Raw genomic sequence first — 26,796 nt, forward strand, 5'->3', positions numbered from 1 at the left:
ACATGTTTTGTAGCTTGGCCCCAGGAAATTTCACTTGAATGAATAAACACAGTCTAACAGCTGGGAAAAAAAAGCACATTTGAACATTTCTTTCATTGTTTTCATCTTTACCAAATGGTATTGTAGATAGTCATAACTATTATTTAATTCAATTCAATTTATAGTATTAATTCATAACGAGTTATCTCAAGACACTTTACAGATAGAGTAGGTCTAGATCACACTCTATAATATACAAAGACCCAGATACCTAATCCCCTAGTGTAATTTAAGCTATATAAAAAACAAAATCTATCAACTTGTCTATGAAACGTAATATTTATCTCTAATTTTAGTCATTTTTAGCATTGAGGTAACAGCACCGTTCTCTCCAAAGTCCATGCCTTTTTCTTACGTCCCAATCTCTCTCTCTTTTTTTTTTGTCTTTTAGACGGATGTTGCTCGAGCCCGTCCCTCAGGAATTCTACGTGTGTTTCCATGACTCGGTGGCAGAGGTTCCTGTAGAGATGGCCTTCAGGCTCTCCTTCGGACTGGCCTTTTGATTATTAGATCTCTGACAATGATGGACACACAAACTACAACATTTCTTGCAGCATCAGTTGCATTCTCAGGAAATCAGTTCAAACGGTTCTGCTTGTAAAACACCGGAGAGCAAATGTGGAGATTTTGTGTGGAGTCTGAATCGAACTACGTGCCTCTGTTTCACAGATGAGAGTGTGACTCTGGCTTACAGCAGTGATTAAGCAAATAGCACTGAGTTCAAACCAGGTCACTTTTTTGTGCCTTGTTGCTCAACAGACATGTGTGCAAGGGTTTTTTTTGTATATGAAAAGCCTCTCATTCATTGAATACCTCAGACACTTTGGCGTAAGCCTGCGATAAGAGCAGATAAAAACCTGCCATAAAGTTTACTAACACCAATAAAACCTACGCTGTGGCACACATCTTCATGTTGACAGAGCAAATAAGGTTGTACTGATATTGTCACAATTTATATGCAGTGTTGGAAAGGCATTTTATTTGTTACTTAATTTAACATGTACAGTTTTGTATGGAAATTGAGTCATGTTACAAAATTGAGATTAAAGAAGCAATACATTTTCTCTTCTAATCTTTCAAATCAACTTTTCTTGTCGTTGACATGCTTTGTCAGTTTTTACATACATCATTTTACATTATTGACTAAATGAAAAACAGTCCAAGCTAGTGGAAATAATGCTACTCTTTCTCCAAACTTATACAAAAATATTCATTTTATGTAGTATTCAACAAATGGAAATCATAAATATTGTATTATATTTGGTACACAGATTTTTAGATCCTAACATTTCATCATGTACATAATTGAATTGTGTAACCAGCATCACTGCAGGAAAACCATTATTATCAATATGACACAGCTACAAACAAGTGTAAATCCACATTCTTAGCCCTGACCAGATCTATGTTTAAAGTTCAAATTATACCTACCAAATCTGTGGAGTCACGAGCATCTGTGTGACGTAAATGTCATGAAATGTTTATAACCACGTGGACTGTACGCACCTTCATCACATCCCACCGTAGTAACAGAACCACATCCACTGAGGATATATTCGTCCCTTAAAGTTCAAGCAGCAAGTTCCTCTTGTAACACTCGAGGCTGCAGAGAGGAACGCCGGTCTTTGAGCAGGAGTACTTCTTGAGGTTGGTGCAGCCGCTGGCCCCACAGTTCACCGGGGCTGCTGGTGGAGGACAGGGGGGTGTTGGGGCCGGAGCGGGGACCCCGGTGGGGAAGGAGATGGCCATGCCCTGGGCGCAGTCGCTGTACCGGACCATAGGACACTGATTTTGCTTGGACTTCCTCTCTCTCATGCTTTTGATCTTGGCCTTGCTGGTTTTTGTCAGTCTCTCTATTGTCTGGTTCTTGTTCTCTTCTGCCTTCTTTGCGGCCTGCAGGCGTCTCTTTCGGGCTCGTTCCTCCCGCTTCTGCATCATCTCTGCGGTCATCTCTTTCTCCTTGTAACCCATGGGGAGCTCCAGGAGAGGCTGGCTCTGCTGCTTGTGTAGCAGGGCTTTCTGAACACAAACAGAAATAAAAATCACACTCAGGGATGTATGTTTATAGCTGCTTTAAGCATTTGATTGATCAATACAGGACTGAAGGGCATGTTTCTGCTCTTGCTCACCTGTCTGGCGGTGAGCAGAGACTCATCAACCTCCTTCTTCAGCTCTCCGTTGTCGTCCAGCTCTCCCTTCTCCAGAGCGTCCAACCACCTCTCCTCCTCGTCCACAGGCACACCCAGCATGGAGTCTGAGTCTATGTCTGGCATAGGGGACGTGGCCAGGTTGCTGTCTTCATCTGATACACAACAAACAAAATAAACATGATGCATTTATTGTCCAACCAAGGCCAGAAAATTCTTTTGACCATGGTACAAAACCCTAATTAACCGACTTTAACTTGCATTTACTGTGCTCCTGACTAGGCTTGGGTGTTGTTTGGGTTTTTTCCGATACCGGTGCTAAAACGATACTTTTAAAAACGGTGTCAGTGCCTGTATACAATATTTATAAAAAAAATAAATAAAAAAAAGGAGCACAAAACGACGATTAAAGAACAGCTTGTTTATTGCTAAGGCCGTATGGTCAACATTAAATGATTGATTAATAATATAATAACAATAACTTACAATTACTTATTTCACCAGTACATTGCTGGTGAACGACAAAAACAAGCACCAGGTGGGAAAAGGGTATTTTACAATAACTTTGAATGCACCACAAGGCTGGCAAGTTTGAAGTAAACACACCGTCTGTGTTGTTTTTCCGGCAGCTGCGGACTGTTACGTCCCGTTGTTGGAATCCTCTACAGGGAAATACAGTCACACTTTGCACCGCTTAACGTTATCTGTCAGCATTTTAACCATTGTGTTTAATCCAGCTACTAGCTAACGGTAACGTAGCTTACCGTGCAGCGATGCTTCTGAAAAAAAAAATAATAATCAGTCAGGTACCAGAATTGACATTCTTATTCGGTCTCGTTACTACCGTTTACGTGGGAACCGGTGTCCTATTGGCACCGCGTTTCGGTAACCAACCCTACTCCTGACAGTGCAAAAGTTATTGATTTGAATGAAGGAAAATTGTAAAAATCACAACAATTTAAGCTTTTTTTTTTTTTGCATTCAGTGGCTGTTGTCTGAAAACATTAAGGTAAATTACATCCATACATCCATAATAGAGGTAACATATGTTAAAGTACAGTACCAGTTTTCAATTTAAGTTAACTTTAAATGTTTGCATCAATGCGATACAGTTAATACTAGTTGTAGTATAGTTAATTGGTTGTATTTTCCTACTGTTTAAGGGATCCAATGGTTTCCATTCAACGTTTTTGCCTTGTGACCACTTCAAATGAAATAAAGTTTACTTTTGACCCCTGACCTCAGTGTGTGGACATGAGTTATGAGCAGTAAAGAGATTGTTGTATTTAAAAGGCTTTTTTAAAGGCCGAAAGAGATAAAGAGTGTCCAGTATTTCACAAGAACAGAAATCTCAGAAAAATAAACAATTCTTAACTAGGGGTACGATGATATGGTCTCAAGGGAAACATTGGTAATAAGTGGGTAAAAGCATTGGTTGTTCATTTCAGTCAGCTCAAACTACATTCAGAAACTTGCTTCATTTACCTGTAATGAAGCCTTTAAGACTAGGAAAAGGCAACATGTAACCTCTATCACAATATTCAGATACATAAACCACAGGTGATCTACTCTAATAACTTTTCATCAAGATCCAGTATGTAGTATCTTGTAGGGCTGGGCGATATGGAGAAAATCAAATATCACGATATTTTTGACCAAATACCTCGATATCGATACCGCAACGATATTGTAGTGTTGACTATTGGTGCTTTCACAAAATATTTACACAATGAGATTTTTGATAAATAATCATCAGTAATGACTAAGTGGGTAAAGGCAAATAACAGTTACATCAGTCTGGTAAGTTCAGAAAATGACATCTTTAAAACCAGGAAAAGACAACACTTATAACATATTACGATATTATGATATCCAAAATCTAAGACGATATCTAGTCTCATATCACGATATCGATATATTGCCCAGCTCTAGTATCTTGTAACTTACCCAGCCAGGCCCGATACTGCTCCAAAGGCACAGAGGGCTCATCGTCGTCGTCCTCATCATCGTCCTCATCATCGTCCTCATCATCGTCATCAACATTATTAATAATCATCAAGGGGGAGGGAGGACAAGCCACACCGGGATGCACGGTGAAGGTGGGAACGCTGTTACAGACAGAGACACAAACTTGCTGAGTTTTGGGGTTTTCTATGAAACTGAGTACTACTGACATTATGGTTCACCAACAAACTGACCACCTTTGACATCCTGCCTCACCTCTTGGTCCCCAGCGTCTGTCCTCCCAGTTTGATCTTGAGTCGGAGCTGCGGAGGAGGCCGAGGAACCACCACAGGCTCGGGCTCTGGGGCCTCAGCGAAGCTGTGGTGCTTCCTCTTGTGCTTCTTGTGTTTTTTGTGTTTCCGCTTGTGAACGCTGTGCAGGCTTGAGCCGCCTTCACCTGCAGAAGACGAGAGAAAAGCAACAAATAAATACTATAAACATGTATGAACTAAGAAATGATGGTTGCCATTTCCTTGCCATGTCGGCCAAGAAGATTTATATAAAGCAAAAACAATTAGCAGTCCAAGAACATTTTACTGTTGATATTTGGTTGACTGCTCACAACAAAATGAACAAAAATGTAAGTTGTGTGTAAGTTGTAAATGCATTAAAACTAAAAGTGAAAGTGAATGTACTGTATACTTGGTTGCGAGTTTATTAGTTACACCTTTTAAAAACTAACATTCCTGCAATACATCTTATCTTAATGAAGAGCATAATGTTTAGTTTTTGTTGGACTATTATCCCTGTACAGTCACATTGTACATCACACATTTTTATGGCATCTTTTTTTGTTTTACTTTTCTATTCTATATTTATGTTCTTGACTGTTACAGTACTTTGCTTTTATTTTCATTTCCTCTTAACACCAAGGCAAATTTCTTGTGAGAGAAAATCTACTTGATAATAAACCTTATTGAGATTTTAACTCTAGGTTGGAGGGTGTAGTTTGTGGTATTGTGGAACTGCATTGCATTATGGGAAGCTGTTTCTGTTATTTAGCCTACCCTCTAACTAGGGCCGCACGATATTAGGAAAATATCTAATAATTGCGATTATGTTGACTGATATTGCGATTGCGATGTGATTCACGATATTGGAGGGAATGTTATTTGTATCATTATTCTCATTGAAAAATATTTTAAAAAAAAATGTAAGTGTGATTTTTTGGTGAGGATCTGTACTAAACAAAGATTTTTTCATTAGTCTGTAGGATACGATTTGTAGGCTGGGATGTCTCTGCAGCACCACAATACTAGCATAAGGAAAGCATAACTCTGCGTACCAAAATGATAAATTAAATGCTAATAATCGTATATACTTACAGAGAAACCTGGGGTGAATCATGTCTTTCCTTTTCCCCATTGAAACGACGACAGGGATGTAAACACCAAAGACAGGACAGCCTCTACATGGCAGCAGAAATCTCAGTTATCTGGAAAACTGAGAAGCACACGTGATAAGCCATACAGCATATTTCCTTTCCATTTATTTAGAAAATCATATATGGTTTGTTCGGACGAGGCCGTTAGTTTTAACCTTAACTGTGACGTTAAGTCAACTGCCTTATTTAGCTGGGAGATCACTCACATTTGCTAGCAAGCATTCAACGCCTGAAAAACTCCATTGCAAAAATAGATTCGAGTTACCAGTTTAAAAGAAAAGGATGTGGCACAGACTGTAAACCTGAAGCAACTTTGTACAATACTGTACTAAGCTAACGTTTACAGTTTGTGATACACAAGAGCAAGCTAAACTAAATATGCGCTAATAAAGGCTACGCTAACAACACGGAAGTTCACCTGCTTCGTCATTTCCGGTAATTCTGATCCCTTGTATTATTGGTTTGTTGCCTTCTAGTGGACAAAAACAAATATAATAATAGTAATGATAATGATGAATAGTCAAGATAGAGTACACTCACAATGCAAGTACTGAATGTGAACAATTCTGGTGTCTTAAATTGTACAGCCAGAGACGGTTTAGACTCGATGATCTTTGGTACAGCAAAGTTGACGTTAGCTAGCCGAAACTCCTGTAGCTATTATTGTGCATTTGCTTTACATCTTGGGTAATGTAGTTCACGAAACGGACGCAGCAGGTTAACCACTGTAAAACTCGTTGTAACAAAAATACATTATCCAGAAGCACCCGGGGCGGTCAAGCCGAGCTACGCAAGGTCAGTTACATACACAGCCCGAACGTTGTCGAGTTATAACCTGGTTAAAACCTATTACAGTCTATGGTTAAAACCGTAACTACCATTTGATGTATTCAGTATACTTTATGTTCACCTGCTCATTGTAGTGATTCATTTAAAGTAGTAATTTCCGTTTGTTAAACAGTCATTCAATCTGCCTGCAAGCATGTTGAAATTGGGAAAATAATTTATGTCAAGTTGTCTTTGGTCACATAAATTTGATTTAATAAGTTACAGAGTTTAAATTAAACAGAAAATAAGCTTATTTAACACAGATGCCTCGCTCAGGCATTCTGCAACAGGTGGAAGCTGAATAAACAAATACATCCATATGTATCGGTATGTGAGGGTAAATATATCTGATTTCATAATTTCGCAGGAATCATGAATTACGCTCGGTTTCTGACAGCCGTCAGCGCAGCTAGAAAGCCCTCCCCTATCAGGATGCTTAGTAAGTATATACCGGTATGTGTGGTATCTAGTGAACTTTTTTTTTTTTGCATGGCCAGATAAACCTACTAGTGACCCCAGGTAAAATTAAGTAGCTGAGCCCCATTCCTCCTTGTCTGCGTGCAGCATACAGTTTAGACCATTACCATGTTGATGAAAGGCTGATGAAGTGATGCACATTTTCTAACAGATGTTATTTGATTTAGCACAAACCAGTTGACACACAGTATGATGCCTAGGCACAGACACTTATGTGTGGCCAACTTTTACATTTAATCACTGTCTCAATAGAATAAAAGTAACACTTTTTCCATGTCACTTCTATTAACCTGGTCATACACAGAGATACAGTCACTGAAATGCTGCTAAAACAACAACAGCTATGTATGTAAAGTGGGTACAAATAAATGCCTCAAACAACAAATGTTGCCATATTTTAGCCCAAATGTCTATCTATCCATCTCATCTATTTCTCCACCGGTATAAAGCCGAGCTGCAGCAGCGGTCACCTCCGTCCCTGATCTCTTTGGCGGGAGGAGCGCCCAACCCCAACACCTTCCCCTTCCAGTCAGCGTCCATAAAGTTGAAGAACGGACAGATGCTCACCTTCGATGATGCAGCGATGAAGAGGGCTCTGCAGTACTCTGCCTCTAATGGGTGACGGATTAACACAGGAGTCCTTGTTTTGTTGAATCAGTCACTTATTCGTGAGATTTTCGTGCAAATTCCACTGGTTTTATGGTTAAATGGAGTAAGCTGTGATAATTTATATGGGGCACCTAGAGATTGAGACGCCGACCACATCTTCTATTTGAATCCGGCCCATCTATATCCCTAATTTCCTGTCATCTCTCCCTAGTATTTCTGTCTAATAAATGCATAAAATGCCCCCAAAAATAATGATACAAAGGTTAATTCACCAAGGAGAAATTTGGACACCTACATGCCCAAATAGTTATCTCTTTTGTGTTTGGTGCTCCGAGCTCTCCAGCATATCACCAGTTAAAAACAGTGTGGGCAGTAATATCTTGTTTCTGGAGTTTCATGTTGATGTAGTTTACAGTTTTGTAGGTGAAAGCCTTCCTTTGTCTAAATTACTTTCTATGCTTATTCCAAACACAAAATTTTTCTCATAAACCTACCCAGCAACAGCACTAAAGCTTTCATTAATGTAATATTGGTTGGACTGACAAAACAGAAACCTACTGTACTATTTAGGCCTATATAAAAAAAACAGCAGATTATTACAGTGTGAAGTTGGTTGTGTAGTAAGTCTAATTTCTATTCCTACGTAGAATACCCGAGCTGCTGACGTGGATGAAGAACCTGCAGAAGGACCTCCATGACCCACCGACCGCCAGTTACGCCCCTGAGAACGGCCAGATGGACATGTGTGTGACCACGGGGAGCCAGGAGGGGCTCTGTAAGGTACTGACACCTCCAGCTGTAAGCTGTAGTCAAGTAAATCCACGACCTTCCACTTCCGCGTTTGCCCCGTTGCTGCTGGATATTTCGCCGTATGTCCTTTTTTTCGACCGGATTTTCGTTACCTAACCTTCCTTTGTGTTGGAATTCTAAACGGTGGATTTATGAGGACTATGGTTAACTGCTCCTCAGATCTCTGCAGGGTAAATCCAGACAGCTAGCTAGACTGTCTGTCCAATCTGAGTTTTCTGTTGCACAACTAAAACAAGTTCCTTCCCGAGACTATTTTCCAGCAGCACCGGGGCTCCGTGCAGCGCTTGGCGCCGCCCATGACAATTTTGATTAGTTTAAAGAAATGCCAATAAACCAGAGCATGTTTTTTTCACATCCCGGAATGCTGTGTGGACTAGCCAGACCCTCCGCAGTGTTGTGGAGGAAGATCTGGCAAAGCGAGACTACTCCAGCTGCAACGCTTCTATTCACCGTCACTCATGCTGTTTGTGTAGCCAGCTGTTTGAGGGCCAGATGTAAAAACACAGGGTCACATAAAGGGTTAGTGTCATTAGAGTTCCCGCATCTAGGACAGATAGGGTGAACAGATGGGTATATTTTAGCTAGCCTGTCATTGGAGTAGTGTACTCTGTGAAATACCTTGAATTGTATTAGTCCACGCCTTACACATATAGAGGTGGTGTGTATGCTGGAGATGCATTTAGCCCAGACATCATTCAGGATTACAATTTCCAGGTCTCTTTCCCAGGCTTCACGTATTCTAGTGTGTGTTGGAGGATCAATATTATGTATTATATTATCTTAGAGATCAGACCCGTGTTCCATGGATTCAGATTTAACAGATCATTATGCTGCATCTTTATTTGGCGGCTTGGGGTAAGTAGGGAAATGTTTAGAGGCAAAACTGCGAGTGATGGCATGTTTTAAATGTTTTGGGGTTTCAGGTGTTTGAGATGCTGGTCAACCCTGGAGACAACGTTCTGCTGGATGCACCCACGTATTCAGGCACACTGGCAGCGGTGAGAGCACTCTATAATAGGTCTTCAACGATTATTTTCTCGATTAAACGAATAGTTGTTAAAAAGTCTATAAAATGTCAAAGAATTGTGAAAAATGTGAATCAGTGTTTTCCAAAGCCCTAGATGACGTTCTCAAATGTCTTGTTTTGTCCAGAACTCAAATATATTCAGTTTACTGCCATAGAGGAGTGAAGAAACTAAAAAAATATTCACATTTAATAAGCTGGAATCAGAGAATGTTTTACTTTTTTTTTTTCATAACAGATTACTCAAACCAATTAATCGACTATCAAAATAGTTGGCAATTACTTCAATACTTGACAACTACTCTTTGTAGCTCTAATTTGTAACAACACAAACATGCAGTAACTTAAGCTTCTGTGACCTTCCAAACTTCTTTTTTCCTCTGTAGCTCCAGCCGCTCGGTTGCAACTTAATCAACGTCCCCAGCGATCAGCACGGCATGATACCCGCAGCCCTGAAGGAGGTTTTGTCTCGGTGGGACCCCTCAGAGGTTCATAAGCCCAGCAGCACTGCCCCCAAAATCCTCTACACCATCCCCAACGGAGGAAACCCCACTGGTGCCTCCATGACAGCTCAGAGGAAGCAGGAAGTGTATGAGGTTTGTCTCCCCTCTGCAAAGTCACAAAACAAAGACTCATATAGTCGTAAATATGACCGCATGCACACACTGCAGATGATTTATGAATCACTCCTCTCGCAGTCTGATTTATGCAAAGCAGTCCGTGAACCACTGACTCTGCTAATTAGAGCTTGTCGTGAAGCTGATTTCCCTGCAGATTCACACTCCTTTTCTAACATCCTCCGGTCTTTTTTAATAGCTGGCCAGGCAGTACGACATGCTCATCATTGAGGACGACCCATACTTCTTCCTGCAGTTTGACAAGGTACAGAAAGAGTTCACTCCCCTCATCTGTTCGTCAAAGAAAGTTACTTTTCTGTCATTTAAAAATGTGAAATAGTTCATTTGTCTCATTTGTCGTTACTTTATGATCTGATCTTTTTTGGATAACCATGAATTAAGTTAACAATACAAGTGATGACATAAGAATTCATGCTCCTGTATGTCTCATCTGTTTGGCAGCCGTGGGCTCCCACGTTTCTCTCCATGGATGTTGACGGGAGGATCATCAGGACAGACTCCTTCTCCAAGATCCTGTCTTCAGGGTGAGCGTTTGAATCTGTGTGTGTGTGTGTGTGTGTGTGTGTGTGTGTGTGTGTGTGTGTGTGTGTGTGTGTGTGTGTTTAAACCCAGTGCATCTGAAGCTCTGCTGTTGCCATTTAACATTCTATTGACTCTGCTACAGCACAGTGTTTGTGCTTTTCCCTTAACGAGTCAGGATCAGATATGTAAACAGGGTGTGTTTTTGCCCCCGTCTATCGTACAGTATCATATTTAATTTGCTTGTGTAATCCCCACTGGTCACATCTGATGGTTTGTTTGTAGGAAAGCATATTGTTTTCTTTAGCTTGTATTGAGCACATTATGAAAACTTTAAAAAAGTACAAACTGACTGTAAAAACACTCCTAAAAAAACCCTATTAACATATTATAGATACTTCCTTTTACATTTACATCATAAGCATCTTAGAATATAAGATCCCACTCACATTTTCCCAAATCCAAGTCATAAAAATCTGATGTTTGACATAATCATAACAGCTTTGACTAGTTCTGAGGCTTAGTCGTGAGGCAAGATATTTAAACCCCCACAGATTAGGACATTGTGTGCTGACTGTCAATGACCTGCCTTATTTTTATTAAGACAGATTTTCTTTAATTTCAGTCAGGATAGCTACATCAGAATTTGTTCATTCAACCTGTACTTTACAGTTGTTTATTTAATTTTAAAATGAATGTTTTTCTTTGAAAGACCAGGCAAACGTCACTATATGTTCAGAGCCACATTATGCAGAACTTGACCAGCATGTTTATTTCTTTCTGTGTGTTTTAGGCTGAGGATAGGTTTTGTAACCGGTCCCAAACCGCTGGTGGATAGGGTGGTGCTGCACATCCAGGCCTCCACAATGCACACTAGTACCTTCACGCAGGTGAATGAAACCTTCATTTTACACCGCCACACCTTGCTCATCAACATGTTGCAATTACTGGTTTAGCTGCAAACAGATTCTGACGCCACAGACTTGTACATACTGCCAGCTTCTGTTCCAATCCTTCAGCAAGCCAGATTTGCACAAACTCGCCAGCGAGAAGTCTGTCTGTTGTCTCTCTACAGCTGAAGCCAAACAAGATGTTGCGGTGCGTCTGGATCAGCAGCAGCTGCAGAGGAGGTTTTAATAAGGAAAAAGAGGGATTAATTAGGATCTGCAAAAAAACTGTTGTCACCCTCCTCTGACTCAATCCTCACCACCTGCTTTTTCGTCTAATCTGTACTAAAACTCAGAAAGATTTAAAATTGGAAACAAGAACAAAACATTTAAAGGCTCTATTGTGAAAAAAAAGGTGTGTCATGCTCCAACTGCACTGATGTACGAATACAAATACAGATCTGAAGGCAGATTATCTGCTGCAGGGTAAAATATTTTGAATCTGTGCCAGTCATTACATGAAATAACATGCATCCTGCCTCCTTTCAGCTCATGGTGTCTCAGTTGTTGCACAGTTGGGGCCAAGAGGGTTTCATCCAACACATAGAGGGGTATGTTACTTCCCACAATGCTGCTGTACAGCCACATTTGCTCTGCAGGACTGATTTGACTGGTTAAGAAAAAAGATCCATTTCTAACCAGTGCCATTCAATGGAGTCAGCCACTCTTGCTTCGATGCATGACACAGATTTCTTTCCTCTCACAGGGTGATTGAGTTTTACAGGAAACAGCGTGACGCCATGATCACCTCTGCAGACAAGTGGCTTAAAGGTTTGTGAAAAAAAGTTGAAATACCAAAAGTTGCATTTTGGTGTGACACACTTAATGTAAACATAACGTACCTTTTTAATATTCTTTTACTGAAATAAAAAATAGATACAAATCAAATTCTGTATCAAGACAGATCTGACATTTGTGGATAATATGGGTCCTGTCTGGACTGTCCAATCAGTAATACAAAAAGTGGCCTGCTGCAGTATTTACTGTTGCTAAAAGAAAATCAGATTTTCTTAAGTAATTTACATTACAGTAATACAGTCCCTCTGCATTATTATAATGCTGTATGGTCTGACTTAGTGCCTTAAAGGCGGAGAGGGAAAAAACTATTTGGGTACCTGTCCTATTTAGTTTTTGTATTGTCTGTTTTGTTCGTATTTGTTTTACCTTTTCTCTAAGAAGTGACATTAGCGGTCTATACCATTCTCTGTTGTAAAGAAAATGGACAAACAATTTTTCCGAGTCGCACCAGTACAGTTCTCTTGGAGCCACCGCCTGGTGACCATTTGAGGAACTACATGTTAAGGGGGTGTGTGTGTGTGTGTGTATGTGTGTGTGTGTGTGTGTGTGTGTGTGTGTGTGTGTGTGTGTGTGTGTGTGTGTGTGTGTGTGTGTGTGTGTGTGTGTGTGTGTGTGTGTGTGTGTGTATGTGTGTGTGTATATAGATGTAGCAGAATGGCACACCCCATCGGCAGGCATGTTCCTGTGGATTAAGCTAAAGGGCATAGCCGATACCCAACAGCTCATTATGAAGAAAGCCTTGGAGAAAGAGGTCAGCGCACAACTTGTTCCTATTGTATTTCTGTTTAAACCCTCAAATATTAATCTCTTTTTGTGATTTAATTAGGGAACGAAACCCAATTAACTCATATCTACTGAAGGCTACTCTAATATGCCAAAAGCATGCACCTAGAATGCATTTTGGTGCTTTTTTGTGTCAGTTTGTGAGCAGATGTTTTGCACCAGGGGTAAGGTAGGTTTTGTTTCTGAATAGAGTGTAGGATGGTGCATGTAAAGCGTCCATTGTGAGTAATGTGAGTGGGTTTAGCAACTGAGCGCTTTCCCTCCCACACACAGAACGTTTCTAAATTTGGCTGGTAAGCCGTGTATAAACAAGAGTGGGTACAATCGGGCTTTTCAAAGGTGTGTACAGTGCATCCAGACAGCAGATAGTAAAGACTCCCAAGTCTCTGTCTCCTTCACAGGAGAAAAAAACAACACTTCAGATTAGAATTTTTGTCAGTGCTTTTTCTTTCCCATGGTTCAAAGCTGTAATAATTGCCCTCAGGCCTCTCGTGTTATGCAGTGGATTTGCAACAGTCAGTCAAGAGATTTTTAAGTTGCAATATTTCTGACTGATAAAGGAATACTTTTGACATTGCAGAGAGTTAGAGGAGAAGATTTATACGGCTGTCATATTGTCGGTTGAATATGAAGCTACAGCCAACAGCAGGTTAGCTTAGCACAAAGTATGGAAGTGGGGGAAACAGTTAGCCTGGCTCTGTCCAAAGGAAGAAAAGAAAAAACTACCAGCACCTCTTAATCTAATTAATTAACATGTTATGTCGAATTTGTTTTAACCTTATAAAAATCAAAGTTTAAAAACTATTTGTGGTTCATGTGTGGGACTATTTTTGGCCTTACATTTGTCTGGCTTTACAATTAGTTCAAAACACAAACAACTGCTGATTTAAAAAATAAAATAAAAAAAGGTTAGTTTTGTTCTCACAAAGAGGATTAATCAATGTTTTATTCTCTAACTCTGACCCTGATGCATGAAAAGATCAGCTGTGTAGAAACTGGAAAACAAGACAAAAGCAATGTAAATATTAAGTAACATGAGTCATGTCTCTTGTATGTGTGCTAAAAGGTACTGCTGGTTCCCGGAGGTGTCTTCATGATCAACAGTAGTGACCCCTGTCCCTACGTCAGAGCAGCCTTTTCTCTCTCCACACCAGAGCAGATTGATGAGGTACACACACACACACACACACACACACACACACACACACACACACACACACACACACACACACACACACACACACACACACAATAATGACTAATCTCTAACAATTATTTTGACAGGCTTTCAGAAGACTATCCTCTCTCATCAAAGAGGCTTTGTGATCAAACCCCTAATTTGTAAAAAAATAAATAAATAAAATAAATATTATTACTAAGCTTAAATATATTTTAATATTGTGTAACCTCCCCTGACAAAAGAAGACACACGTCTTGTACTTTGTGCTGACCATTGAAAGCCATTTGGAGCAATGAATAAAAAAGAAAGAAAATACACTTGTTAAGTTCATAATTTGTTACTCCGTTATTACACTACACAGTGAAGATGTCTTTTTAGTTTTTAATGTACAAAAAAATAAAATGACTTTTTTATCATTCTGTATTTTGTCTTTTGAGTCTGTATGTTTGTGACTGCTGCTCCACTAAAGCCTCAACACTGTAAATACAGTTACAAAAATAGATTTCCCACCCCATTAGTAATAGAGAGAGCACATAACTTTTACCCTGTGGATACAACAGTTACACCACTTGATATCATTGTTTAGTGTATTAGTTGAATGAATAGTATGTCCGGGTTATTGTGGCTCTAGGAGACCTTACAACAAATGTATATAGATTGCGCAGCAACATTTCTTTTAAAGTGTGATGATGTTTTTTAAATTGGCATCTTTTTCTCTCATTTCTCTCAAGTTTAGCAAAGCACAGCCAGCTATGAAATGTTGCTTTATCGCAATCTAGCAAGGCTCAATAGGTTTGTTTTGGAAATGTGTAACTTCAAAAAGGTGGTACAAAAGTCCTCCTAAACATGAACTCTTCCTGCACTTGATTGGACAAATTAATCTTTTAGTTGGGATGTTTTTTTTCCTCTAAAAAAGGGAAAAAATTCTAGCAACACTTGTAGTATCCAGAACAACTGTATTATCAGACCGACGCAAGGATTGCACGGACAAAAGCCACACATCCTTTTACAATAAAGTTGTTCTTAAAACTGTAAGTGTTGCAAGTGCATTTAACACAGTTTCCACTTCTTTTTTTGCCCAAAGATTATTCTTTTGGGCTTTTCCGCCTTTAAAAAAGGGGAGAGAGAGGGGGAAGACATGCAGGAAATCGTCACAGGTCGGATTTGAACACTTGAACTCTGCGTCAAGGCATAAACCTCTCAGTACATGAGCGCCTGCTCTACCCACTGAGCCAACCCGGCAACTTCTTTGTTCACCTTTGAAGGTGTCTTTGCCTCTGCTTAAAACTGTGTGTAACAAGTGGTGACTTATCTGGAAATGTTTTTTATAAAATCAAAGCTATCATTTAATGCAGGTGCATAAGTTATGAAAACAAACGGGTTATATCATAACTTAAAACCAAAACCAAAACATCTAATCTAGTTTATTATTTATTATAAATTAATTTAGGCTATAATTTGGCTGTTTATTATTAGTCACAGAAGATAAAAGAAACATATTGGTGTTTGCATGTAGTAGGATCTTTGCCACATAAGTTAAAAACTGCGTCAAGTCAACCTAACATTTACTGTAAATTTTACAGTCTGACTTATGATTGAAGTAAACATTAAGCTGATGCAACAGGGTGCTGGGGTTTGACCCTCTTTGTTTACTGATGACCTAAAGAAAAACCTGCATGTTCAGCGATCACGTAACAGTACCTGCCGACAACAATAGGGTTTGTGTGGTGGAAACTGTTTTCTTTTCCTTTGTACAGACTTTCTCCCTGTTGTGTTAATATGTAGCACTTTGGGAGCAGGGTGACCGAGCTCTTGGAGGTGTTTGTGTAAAGCTAAAACATTAATCCGTAAAGGATAATGAGGTCGGCTTAAAAGTCCAGATTTTGCAACGCTTATTTACTGTGAAGAAAGGTATTGAAATTATCTTGTAAAAACCACAATTTCACCGTGTGTGACTCTTGACCTTAGTAAAAGTCAAATATTAGCAGTAAAATGTACAAAAACAGAAAGAAAGTGTGCTAATAAGTGTTAGATTATGCGGTCATATATATATATATATAAAACTTGCTACATTAACTACTTGCGCATCTGTATTTACTTTTATGAGCTTATCTTATACTTGCATGTAAAACTGCAACATAAAAATATTACGGTTGTTTGACACTGGAGTAAAAGTACCAAATTTCCTTCTAAATGTGATGAAATTTAGTGCAGAAAAAGAGTAATATTCACCAGGTAATGCAAAGTTATCTCATGTATGATAAACACACACACATTCCTTTAAATATCCATATTTCTATACATCGATGAAGCATTATTGACTTAGTTATTGACTGTCTGCTGAGGCCTTGGCACAGAGTGTTGATTTCAGACTTTGTGACTTCAAGGTCAGACAATTATCAATTCTGGCACACAAACAAACAGCCCAGATAACCCTGACTTGGTCTTTATTTAGAGGTGCCTCTGTCCAGCCTTTATTTCTTCCAGGAAATATTTTGTTTCAATGAGAAGTTTGCCCTTTCTCCCTGTTTTTTTTAAGCTCCTGATACTATTTTTTTGTATCTGCCTTCTCCAACACTAAGTTTGCCTCAGGCTAAAACATCTTTTCATTATCCAACCTTTTAGCTTTAATTGATCATAAATGCTGAAGGAAATGGGTTTTCACCATAGCCATTGTATGCCATGTCTTAAAACAGACGTGTGCAGGTCTACTAACTGTACCACAAAATTAAATGTACTTGCACTTTACCTTTATGTGAGGAAGGTTTTCAAGTCCATTTGTAGTGGTCGATGGCAAACTGGGAAGCTTCCCAGACACTGCTGCTGTCTCCTCAAGGAAGCGTCAAGGTCAGGCTGCTCAAACATACAACAGGAATACAGCTGGGGGACAAATATAAGGACAAAACAAACAATGAAGTGCTTAAGTAAGCCTCAATCTTTGGTGTAGGCCTAGCTGTTTAATATTTAGGCCCAAAATCTCCCATAGGCATTGGGTTCAGATTTTGTGATTTTAAAGCTGCACTAATCAATTGTCAGTGGATCAGATGACTATGTGAAAGGGGTTGCTTGTAGGGGAATACCTACAGGAAATTATCACCCAACTCCCTTGTTTTCAGCCTTATGGAGCATTTATGACAGACTTTAAGAAGACAGACACCCCCAGGACTTGGTTGAGACCAAAATAGAACTAAAAAGAGAGTGACAATTGGACTTACAGTTACAGAAGCATTATTGTGTATCATGTGTCAGGATCGTGTTTCCAGCTTGTTCTGCTGCCTCGGAGTGTCAAGTCAATTACTGCATCTTTAAACATGGGCAAGGAAATAGCAGTGGAAGGGAAGCCTGTGACAACAAAATATCAAAAGTAATTTATTACATGTTAACTACCGTTCAGAATTGAACTATTTAATTATTGTTTAAGTATTCTAAATCAATGTCTTATTGACGTTATTGCCCCACCTGCAATGGCAATAGCCTACCAAGCAACTGAGCGATGTTGTCACCCAGTCTATCCTCCTGAAGCACCGCTAACGTCACAGTTGCTCGTGACGTAGCGGACGACGGAGGATGATGGAGATGCGGTGAAATAGCTAAGGACATATCATCGACTCTGGTGTTTACCACTAGCTACACGTCGACGGACCAATATGTGAGTATGAAAGTGTTATTAATCAACTGGGAAACATAACATAAAATTGGGTTTAGTCTGCTGACGTCGACGCTGCTGTTTGGGCTTGCGTTGCGGAGACGTTACTGCATTTCTCGGCTTACATCCATACGCTCTCTACCGATGATTCAGACTATTCTCTGCGGTAATATTTATTGTTAACTGTAACACGTTAAATTATCTTTCGTTTTGTAAATATGAAAGAGATAGCTACCTCACAGCCGCTTGTTTGCTGATTGCAGTGGCACAGCTCTGGAAGGGTCTCGTGATGTAAAACAACCGTCCAGCACATAGCCATGTCCTACGCCCTTGTTTTGTGGTGTTTAGCGTTTAAACGGCACCGTTTAAGGCGACGAAATCTTGAAATCAGTCGCACATATGATTAATATACAAATAACTATTGCATTCACGATCGGACGGAGCGCGTATTATCCGCATGCTTATCGTTGTTTTCAATGAGAGCGAAGCGTTTTGCTTTCTGCTTTTGCGTTGCTGAGCGCCTCGCGTTTTTTTGCCGGAGCGTTCTGAACCGGCCGCCTCGAGTTGAAAAACTTGAGAGATGACGCCATTTAACTTCAAAGCAAAATAACGGTTGGCTGGGTACAGGGGATTCGACAGTTGCCTAGCAAGAATCACAAAAGACCCAATCGGTCTGATCGGGACGGGACGTCTTCAACAAGGTTAGGTAAAAGCAGCGCAGTGCGCCTCGCGTTTTGCAACCTGCAAACGCGCTCGGTCCGATGCCATCTTCGGGGGCTGTATGTGTGGCACTGGCAAGGAATTGAAATAGCAAATAGACGGAGCCCACACACCGCTCCGTTATGTTGTAGTGGGGCTTTGTTTTCACATTAATCAAGCAAGTATGTGCTGTTTTAACACAGATAATAACGTTACCAATGATCTGTTTTAGTGTTATTGCAAGGTATTGATACATATATATTTAATGTATTTCTAATATGATGCAACTGCTTTTAACTGTGACACGTACCGTAACGTGCTAACGTTAGGTTTGCCTTGATGAAACCCCTGATTAAATGCTAATAATTTGTCATTTTATCTAACTGAATGAACATCACCAGTATGTTAGTAAAATGGTACAGGCTATTTGCCAACGATTATTGTGTGTGCTAAGAGAAGACTTGCTTATTTTGCTTCAAATATAAGATGTTTTTCATGAGTGAGAACGTGTTAGTGCTGCAAGACTTAAAGGAAATGTTCATCGTTTTTTTTAATAATACAAAACTGAAAACGGCAAGGAACTTAAGGCATTTGTGAAGTTGCAACCACCAGATTTTGGGTATTTTTGCTTAATAATTAACAAAATCAGCAATCATCAATAAAATAACCTTGGAATCAAATGACAATAAATCGACAACTATTTTGACAGTCAATAGTATAGGTCATTTTTCAAGCTGGTTCTAGCTTCTCAAATGTGAGGACTTACTGCTTCTCTCGGTTTTATATAATTGTAAATGTAATAGCTTTGGATTTTGGAATGTCACTTGAACAAAACAAGCAATTTGAAGACTTCACTTTGGCCTCTGGGAAATTGTGAGGGGCATTTTTCAATTGTAGGCTAAATGATTAATAATAATGAAAATTATCATAACCATTAGGTGCAGTCCTGTAGTCATTTTAGGACTAGTTATAAAACAGCTTCCTTATCAGTTTGTTCCAGCTGCTGAGTGTCAAGTCCTAAACAGACACAGTATGTTTAATCCTGCACCATCTCTGATTAACACGTCAATCACTTTCTTTCTATTCTAGTGAGTTTTTAGTCACAGAACTGAATACCAAATTGCCTTCTACTATCAAGAGATAGCCAGCCTGCTGGATGGAGACCCAGGAAGAATGACAGAGTCTCCTTCTCCTTGGGTGACACACCGACAGTTCCAGAAAATGCACTGGGCCAGTGGATATGTTTTTCTGGTCCTGGCGTTCCTTATCGTCTCTCACACCACTGGGGCCTTATCTCTGGACACGGATGGAAACCATACGGAACCCAGCAATGTGACAGACAGCGGATTTGTCCCAGTTGTGTTCACAAAAGTTGGCCAGATAATTGCCCGTGAGGGGAAAAGTGTGCTGATTGATTGCAATGTCACCGGAGAGCCGTTCCCCAGTGTTCAGTGGTTCAACTCCCATGGAGACCTTCTGGACACGGAGATGAATGGTGAGACACATTGTACTGTTACTTTAAACCTGGCTTCCTGTTCTCTTTGTCACCAGCACTGCCTGTCACTTAATTATAATTGCATTAGAAGTGAATACAGAATAGTGCCAGGTTTATTATTTACTATGAATAAGGCTTTGAGAGTTAACAATTAGACATTTAGGTGCATTTATAAATTGTAGCAAGTTGGTTAGTTGTCAGTACACGGCAACATGCACGCTACAGGGTTTCCCCATGGAAATGGTGTCACAGATGTGGTACGCCACATAGATCCTTTATTTTGTAAATCGTCTGTCACTATGTTACTTGGGTATAGTCATTGCAATACTGTACATTTTCTAGAAAATCGATTTAGAAACTGTTAATGAATAAAATAATCCAACCAATTCTGTTTTTGACTAATCCAGTGAATTAAATGACTGGCAAATAAAGAAACGTCATCAGATTGATGCAGAAATCATTTAAAAATGAAAGTCTAATATTGCCATAAAGCAGTTTCTAATATTACATTACATATCACCCACCCCTATCAACAGATATTTTATTTAGAGTTGGACGTCATTGGTACTACTGATATACCTACTGTAGTACACAGATAATGTACCAAGGATACTCCCATAAATGTAGAAAACATTGCTGCTTCCCACTGGGAAATAGGACGGTAGCGTATCCTGGCGCTTTGATGCACAGAAATCCACAGCCAGTGTCTTACATTGAAAACAGTGGTTGCAATAGGGGTTTCAGTGCACATCATGCGCCACTGGTGTGTTTCCTCTCAGGTTCACAGAACACCAATCAGAGCAAGTGTTTAGGTATCACCTCACCTGTCACTTTAAGGGCCAAGGAGAAGTGTTAAAAATGTTAGAGCTCCAGTCAAAGAACAGGAAATCAGCTCACCTTCTGGTTGAGTTTCTTTAAGGCCACTGTGCTGGGTTATGAATGCAGCCGTTAGAGCTTATAAATTCAGAGTTTCCATCTGGATACTTGATGTGTGACGGCATTACAGTTACAAGAAAATAAAGATATAATTATATTGTATATTCAAGGACATTCGGATGATAATGGCGGTTAACACTGTTTAACAAGAAAAAAGGGAAGAGTGAAAAGACAAGACAGGAACTGAAGACCTTGTGTACTGTGATGATTTTAGTCCTGGTTCCAGTCTGATATGACTGATAGACGTTTCTTTCTGAATCTTTAGTCCTCATGTTCAGAAGACAGGCCTTAAGTTCCTAAGGGGAATTTAGCTCAATTATTGCACATTTTTGTCCAGCAGCAGTGATTATTTTCTTGCTGTGATTGGAGGGGTTCGCCAATTAGGTTCAGGAAATAATTCAGAAAGTTTTCACTATTGATTTCCATTCAAGCCGAGCCTGCACCGCTCGTGTTTGAATATTGTGATTCACCTAAGAGAAGGAATGCAAAGCGAGGAGTCCTTTTGATGCTTCTCCAGAGCTAGCCTGTTGAAACCTGCCATCGGTGACGAGAGGCAGCATTGTTATTATGACCCACAAACCCAGAGCAGCGTCTGTACCATTACAGAGCTTCTCCCCATGGGCTGCACACAGGAATATAATTAGGGAGGGGTTGAATGTCACCACAGCAGGCAGTACTTTACTCAGTAATAAACATGGGTTACTAACGGAGCAGTTTTACCACCCTTGCTGGTTTCTTCTGCAGATGTCCGTCTATTACTCAGGCTGCTTCTTTTTTTCCCCTCCAAACTTGCTTGTAGTATTGGGCAGCACATCAATCGCATCACATGATCTGGCGGTGGAGGTAAAATTAGAAATCTTGCTCTCGCATGAATAGGCGGATGGGCGGGACGCTGTTGTCGGCCAGGCTACATTTCCTGACCTCTCCTCCAGAGGATACCAGTGTGGGAAATTGATCGTCCTAGCAGTGGAGAAGGCAGCAGAATTGTTTTCATGCTGTCTTCCAGACTCCAGATTTATAGACACCTTTTGTGATATCTGTCCATCTTTACTCCCACACAGTAGATACAGCAGGGAGTTGAGGAGGAGTTGCAGTTTAATTTTAATTCACAAAAATGTCGCTGCTTGTGGATAAAAGCTTCTATGAGAGTTGTACTTAAGGGCCAGTTCAGGACGAAGCACAAACCTTACAGTATACAGTTTTTTTAGGGGCGGTTTTCAACCATAGAAAACACTAACAGTCAACAGCCCTGTTAGCTTAGCTTAGCATAAAGACTGAAAACAAGAAGAAACAGCTAGACTGGTTTTAAGGTAACATACCAGCCCCTCTAAAGTTCACTAATTAACATATAATATCTTGTTTGTTTAGTCCATACATAAACCAAAGTGTAATAACAACTATTTGCAGTTTTACTGGGGTTTTGTGTCTGTTTTGACTATTTCTTGACTCTGAACAGTTGCCACCATCAGGAAGTGCCAGCAGGCCGTTTCCCTGTTTCCAGTCTTTGTGCTAAGCTAAGCTAACCATCTGCTAGGGCTGCATGATATGACCTAAAATCAAAATCACGATTAATTGCACATTTGAGTCTTGACCTCGATAACAATAAATGAACGATAATTAATCACGTTGTTCTAAATCATCTTTTCTGAAGCCCAAATGTTTCCAGATGATGGACGCTGCAGGTTTTTTGGGCACAAGTTGCTCAGTCGACTCGGACTCTGTGTTTGAGATATCCTCTGTTATGCTTGCTATACGCGGTGGAATGTTTTTAACAAGAAAGTAGACCTATCAACAGTAATAAATTATCGAAATTATCGTCATATGAAAAAACAGCTTCAGCATTTCGATGTCGATACATTTTGGATTAATGGTCCAGCCCTACCATCTGCTGCCCTCTTGCTCCCTCAGCTTTAAATATAACAGACAGGCATGAGAGTGGCATCAATGTACTTATATAACTCCCCACCAGAAAGCAAATAAGCGCATTTTCCAAAATGTCCATCTGTTCCTTTGAACCGCACAAAGGCTGTCACATCACCATATAGGTCGATCAGTTTATCAGTCAAGATAACTACAGTACCTCGTTACCTTGATAAGAACTGATAACCAAAGCAAATAATGGATTTTCACCAAACATACTACAGCCAGGCGCCACACACAGATATAAACTTGTACGTGTACTCATGCTTGGATTGGTACATTTGAAGATATTAAAACAACAAACGTATGCATGCGACTATCAAGCACAGATTTGATCCAGACGCTCTACCTGTGTCCATTTTACATTGTATTAAACATTTTCCAAAAGGTTCTGGTTGATAATAGACAGATGTTAACTCACTTTGCAATGGCCTCTGCTTGAAAGTTGTAGTGCGCTTTAACATTTGATAAAATTGCGACACTGAAATTTTTTTATAATTTGAGAGAACAACTGACCCTTTCATTCAGGTTGTAACGCTTGTTTCACTTAACCACTCCAACATGTAAATAGAACTTTCCTGTTTTGATTACTCAAACCTCACACAGAGCAGCCGCGCCACCTGTTTAAATATTGAAGGCATGGCAGGAATATGAAGGTCACTGCTTCTCTCCCGTCTAAACTCACAATCTGATATATGCACATCATGCACTAACATGGCACATACGGAACACAGAGTGGCTTTACATTTTAGAGCCCAAGGCTGAGATGAGCACGGATGGAGGCTCATACATGAGATCACAGTGCACGCTGCTGTTTTCAAGAACTGCTAGGTTTAACCGCACTTGATTTTTTTTCCATTGATTTATAAATATTTGTGCCAAAACAGTATGTTCTGTTGAGCTGTCAGACTCCATAAAAAAAAAGAAAAAAAAAAGAGAACAGTGCAACGTAAGCACATCTGAGTAAGCAAGTTCCTCTTAGAAAGCAGCAAACATCAGCTACATTAACACTGCAGAGGAGAGTTTGCTGTTATATCACACAGGGAGGAGGAGGAGGAGGAGGAGGAGGAGGAACAGATGCATTAAGAGGATTTTCAGGGTTTAAACTTTGACCTCAGAGTGAGTTAGTAGGCCAACCACATATTTAGTGGGTTATGTAGCGAGGTTGAGTGTTTTTAAAAGCAGGTAAGCAAAGTCCATTTTTTTTACCACATGGTACCACAAGTAATGGAATGGCTGTAGTATTTGTACATTTTGAGAATTTGTCAAAGAGTAGCTGGTTAAAGGCTTATTACAACTCAGGTTTGATTTGTTATAGCATTGGCTATCAGTTATGATAATGATTGCATTCACCAAGTCCTTTGTCAGATCTCAGAAGGTGGAACATTCGCAAAAAATATGTCTATCGGGAAAAAAAGTCAGACACGTTGTAAACAGACAACATGGCATCATGACTTTGCGTAAACAAACACGGCACTTTCCTAAAGCCAAGTGGCGTGTTATCTGTACGCATTTTGAGCTATCCACGTGTACGTCTACGCTGTATACAGCGGATGTAAACATAATAATAATAATAATAATAATAATACACATTATCGCGAGAACGTGCCGTACCTTGCGAGAACAACGTCGCACGCGTGTAAAAAAACAAACAAAAAAAAACAGGTTGGGTTTAGGAAAAGAACGTTGGGAAAGGCTTTAGTAACACAAAAAACGACAGAAACACGACGGTGACCAACGTCACACGCTTAGGAAAACAATAAACGGTTGGGTTTAGGAAAGAAACATCGGGAAAGGCTTTATTAAAAACAAAAAAACGGTCGGTAAACACCACACGCCGGACGCGATCCCGGCTCTCCTGGGTGAAAGTCCCGTGTTCTACCCATCCACCACCCCAACCAAGCCCCCTCTGCGGACTTCCGTCCTTTCATACTACTCGCTACGGCGATAATTCACACGTTAACGTAGGTCAATGGAGGCCAAACGGCGTTGATAAACACGCTAAAAAGCGATTATGCGTCTTGATAACACGCCAAGATGGCCTACGAATTGGCGCCACTTCATGAGATCAGTCTGAAACAGAAGAAAAAGAGCTACGAAAAAAAAGTTTTTACGAACCATAGTTTTCCTTGGTTGACCTCTCTCCGGTCTCTTTCTGCAGGTGATAAGTGGTGGCTGCTGGACACTGGTGTCCTAAACATCACCAGCATTGAGTTTGCAGACCGTGGAAAGTACACCTGCATGGCGTCCAACATGCACGGCAGTTCCAACTGCACAGTGACGCTGCGAGTGATCCTCTCCAACGGTGACATGGGCGTGTACTACATGGTGGTGTGTCTGGTCACCTTCACCATCATTATGGCCCTGAACATCACACGCCTCTGCATGATGAGCAGCCACCTGAAGAAGACCGAGAAAGCCATCAACGAATTCTTCCGCACCGAGGGCGCCGAAAAGCTGCAGAAGGCCTTCGAGATAGCCAAGCGAATTCCCATCATCACCTCGGCCAAGACGCTGGAGCTGGCCAAGGTGACGCAGTTCAAGACCATGGAGTTTGCGCGGTACATCGAGGAGCTGGCTCGCAGCATCCCGCTGCCGCCGCTCATCATGAATTGCCGCACCTTCATGGAGGAGATCCTGGAGGTGGTGGGCGTGGAGGAGATGAGGCACACCTTTGTCAGACAAGCGCCCGAGGGATGCCGCGACACAGTGAGCAGGGCCATCGGGCCGAGAGACATCTTCTCCATCCTGCAGGAGAGGGAGCGGGAGAGACAGCGAGGGCAGGAGAGGGAGCGCAGCGACTCCCCCGCCGCCGACTCCGAGAACTCCTCAGTTCACGAGCAGCCGCAGCACATCGCCATCCAGGTGTCGGTCCACCCGCAGCTCGCCATCGAGGGTTACTGCAGCATCGACGAGCCACCTCAGCCGGAGGCCGCACCCTCCTCGCCTCCCCCCTCCTCCCCGCCACCACCCGCTCCCCTCGACCCCGAGGAGCAGCCTGAGGCCGAGGCCGAGGCTGAGGCTGAGGCCAAGCAGGACACCGAGCAGGCTGCGCCCGAAGCGACAGACGCAAACGATACCCCTCCCTGCCAGGTGTTTTACGAGAGCCACGTGTGACGAGACAGGCAGACCCCGGAGGAACAATAAACGATCCTGCTATGCATTTCCACTTGAAAACAAGAAGAGGTCAACATGACATTTTTAATTTCCCATTTTGGAGTGAAACAATCACATTTTTAATTTATGTTTTCTGGAGGGACAATCTCTTGAAACCTCTGTAGACTGTTCTGCTGACAATAAATCACGAGGGTCTCATGAGGAAATCATGAGAGTCACTCTAGACTTTCATGCTTGATTGTACACAGCAGGGGTAATCAATAATATTATTAATGTAATAAGCAGTGATTGTAAAGTGACATTTCCTGTGTTGAGATTTTTATAGCTCAGACTATTATTTAAAGAAAAAGGGTACTCACGGGGGGTGGGCGGGGGGGGGGGGGAGAATGATTTTAGTTTAGTTTAGTTTAGTGCTAGGGTTTTCAGGACTAACTCCAGAAATCTGCCTCAGGCTGCTCTTCGTGCCGTTTTTCAAACCATGAAAGCTAAGCTTCCTTCATCCGCTCAAGAATTCACATCAGCTACTGTTACAGCTGATCTGTTATTGTACAACGTCCTGCTCACCTAGAGATGCATGCTGGACTGACAAAAAAACAAAACAAGAGTTTGGTCAACATTTCATGATTGTACAGCCTACTGTATTTCTAAAAAAAAAAAAACAAGTAAGCCAGTTAAATCCTTAAAATGTGTGTATAGTAATTAGCTGATTGGGTCGCACACCTCTGGGTAGAGTGTTTGTCTGTTTCTTTTGAAATATTTTAGTATTATTATATTATTAGAGTATTATTATTACCCA

At 40.7% G+C, this 26,796-nt stretch overlaps 4 protein-coding genes and 1 long non-coding RNA gene across 14 annotated transcripts in view; 3 read left to right on the plus strand and 2 right to left on the minus strand.

Moving 5' to 3' along the window:
• intu (inturned planar cell polarity protein) overlaps window positions 1-1,120 on the plus strand; it is a 35,484-nt gene extending 34,364 nt beyond the window's left edge. For all 3 annotated transcript variants that reach the window (XM_039822010.1, XM_039822009.1, XM_039822011.1), the window contains one exon: window positions 431-1,120. In XM_039822010.1, the coding sequence (XP_039677944.1) occupies window positions 431-542 (112 nt within the window). In that variant the 3' untranslated portion in view covers window positions 543-1,120. The remainder of the gene's footprint in view (window positions 1-430) is intronic.
• On the minus strand, window positions 999-8,147 carry ino80b (INO80 complex subunit B). Of its 5 annotated transcripts, none has more exons than XM_039822020.1 (6): window positions 7,447-8,147; window positions 5,516-5,633; window positions 4,407-4,587; window positions 4,134-4,294; window positions 2,169-2,341; window positions 999-2,058 (listed from the first exon to the last, which is right to left on the minus strand). In XM_039822020.1, exons 2-6 carry the CDS (start codon window positions 5,553-5,555, stop codon window positions 1,603-1,605), a joined length of 1,011 nt encoding a protein of 336 aa, XP_039677954.1. In that variant the 5' UTR covers window positions 5,556-5,633; window positions 7,447-8,147; the 3' UTR covers window positions 999-1,602. The 5 variants fall into 5 exon arrangements, with proteins under 5 accessions (XP_039677954.1, XP_039677953.1, XP_039677955.1 ...); XM_039822019.1 differs by lacking the exon at window positions 7,447-8,147 and adding an exon at window positions 6,115-6,210; XM_039822021.1 differs by lacking the exon at window positions 7,447-8,147 and adding an exon at window positions 5,993-6,087.
• Window positions 6,302-14,504, plus strand: aadat (aminoadipate aminotransferase). The gene is made up of 14 exons (XM_039822013.1): window positions 6,302-6,369; window positions 6,770-6,841; window positions 7,329-7,497; window positions 8,136-8,268; window positions 9,222-9,296; window positions 9,709-9,918; window positions 10,139-10,204; window positions 10,402-10,484; window positions 11,273-11,369; window positions 11,916-11,977; window positions 12,133-12,197; window positions 12,869-12,975; window positions 14,074-14,175; window positions 14,292-14,504. Exons 2-14 carry the CDS (start codon window positions 6,775-6,777, stop codon window positions 14,331-14,333), a joined length of 1,278 nt encoding a protein of 425 aa, XP_039677947.1. The 5' UTR covers window positions 6,302-6,369; window positions 6,770-6,774; the 3' UTR covers window positions 14,334-14,504.
• Window positions 9,836-17,759, minus strand: LOC120572676. Its single transcript, XR_005641466.1, has 5 exons — window positions 17,647-17,759; window positions 17,403-17,529; window positions 16,937-17,067; window positions 11,473-11,598; window positions 9,836-9,931 (listed from the first exon to the last, which is right to left on the minus strand). It is a non-coding gene; the product is annotated as an uncharacterized LOC120572676 (long non-coding RNA).
• On the plus strand, window positions 17,712-26,223 carry mfap3l (microfibril associated protein 3 like). 4 transcript variants are annotated; one of them, XM_039822014.1, is made up of 3 exons: window positions 17,712-17,836; window positions 19,622-20,027; window positions 25,045-26,223. In XM_039822014.1, exons 2-3 carry the CDS (start codon window positions 19,706-19,708, stop codon window positions 25,998-26,000), a joined length of 1,278 nt encoding a protein of 425 aa, XP_039677948.1. In that variant the 5' UTR covers window positions 17,712-17,836; window positions 19,622-19,705; the 3' UTR covers window positions 26,001-26,223. The 4 variants fall into 4 exon arrangements, with proteins under 4 accessions (XP_039677948.1, XP_039677949.1, XP_039677951.1 ...); XM_039822015.1 differs by lacking the exon at window positions 17,712-17,836 and adding an exon at window positions 17,907-17,999; XM_039822017.1 differs by lacking the exon at window positions 17,712-17,836 and adding an exon at window positions 18,414-18,534.
• The last annotated feature ends 573 nt before the right edge of the window (window positions 26,224-26,796 follow it).

This window comes from Perca fluviatilis, chromosome 14 (assembly GCF_010015445.1).
Source record: "Perca fluviatilis chromosome 14, GENO_Pfluv_1.0, whole genome shotgun sequence".
NCBI classification, from domain to species: Eukaryota; Metazoa; Chordata; class Actinopteri; order Perciformes; family Percidae; genus Perca; species Perca fluviatilis.

Bases quoted from the DNA above. Each gene is read 5' to 3' on its own strand.
- mfap3l (XM_039822014.1), top strand. From the start codon at position 19,706: ATGACAGAGTCTCCTTCTCCTTGGGTGACACACCGACAGTTCCAGAAA. The intron at 20,028-25,044 runs GTGAGACACATT...CTCTTTCTGCAG, and splicing joins TCTGGACACGGAGATGAATG to GTGATAAGTGGTGGCTGCTG.
- aadat (XM_039822013.1), top strand. From the start codon at position 6,775: ATGAATTACGCTCGGTTTCTGACAGCCGTCAGCGCAGCTAGAAAGCCC. The intron at 10,485-11,272 runs GTGAGCGTTTGA...TGTGTGTTTTAG, and splicing joins TCCAAGATCCTGTCTTCAGG to GCTGAGGATAGGTTTTGTAA. The intron at 12,198-12,868 runs GTTTGTGAAAAA...GTGTGTATATAG, and splicing joins TGCAGACAAGTGGCTTAAAG to ATGTAGCAGAATGGCACACC.
- ino80b (XM_039822020.1), bottom strand. From the start codon at position 5,555: ATGGGGAAAAGGAAAGACATGATTCACCCCAGGTTTCTCT. The intron at 4,588-5,515 runs GTAAGTATATAC...CGTCTTCTGCAG, and splicing joins GATTCACCCCAGGTTTCTCT to GTGAAGGCGGCTCAAGCCTG. The intron at 2,059-2,168 runs GTGAGCAAGAGC...GTTTGTGTTCAG, and splicing joins CTCTGCTCACCGCCAGACAG to AAAGCCCTGCTACACAAGCA.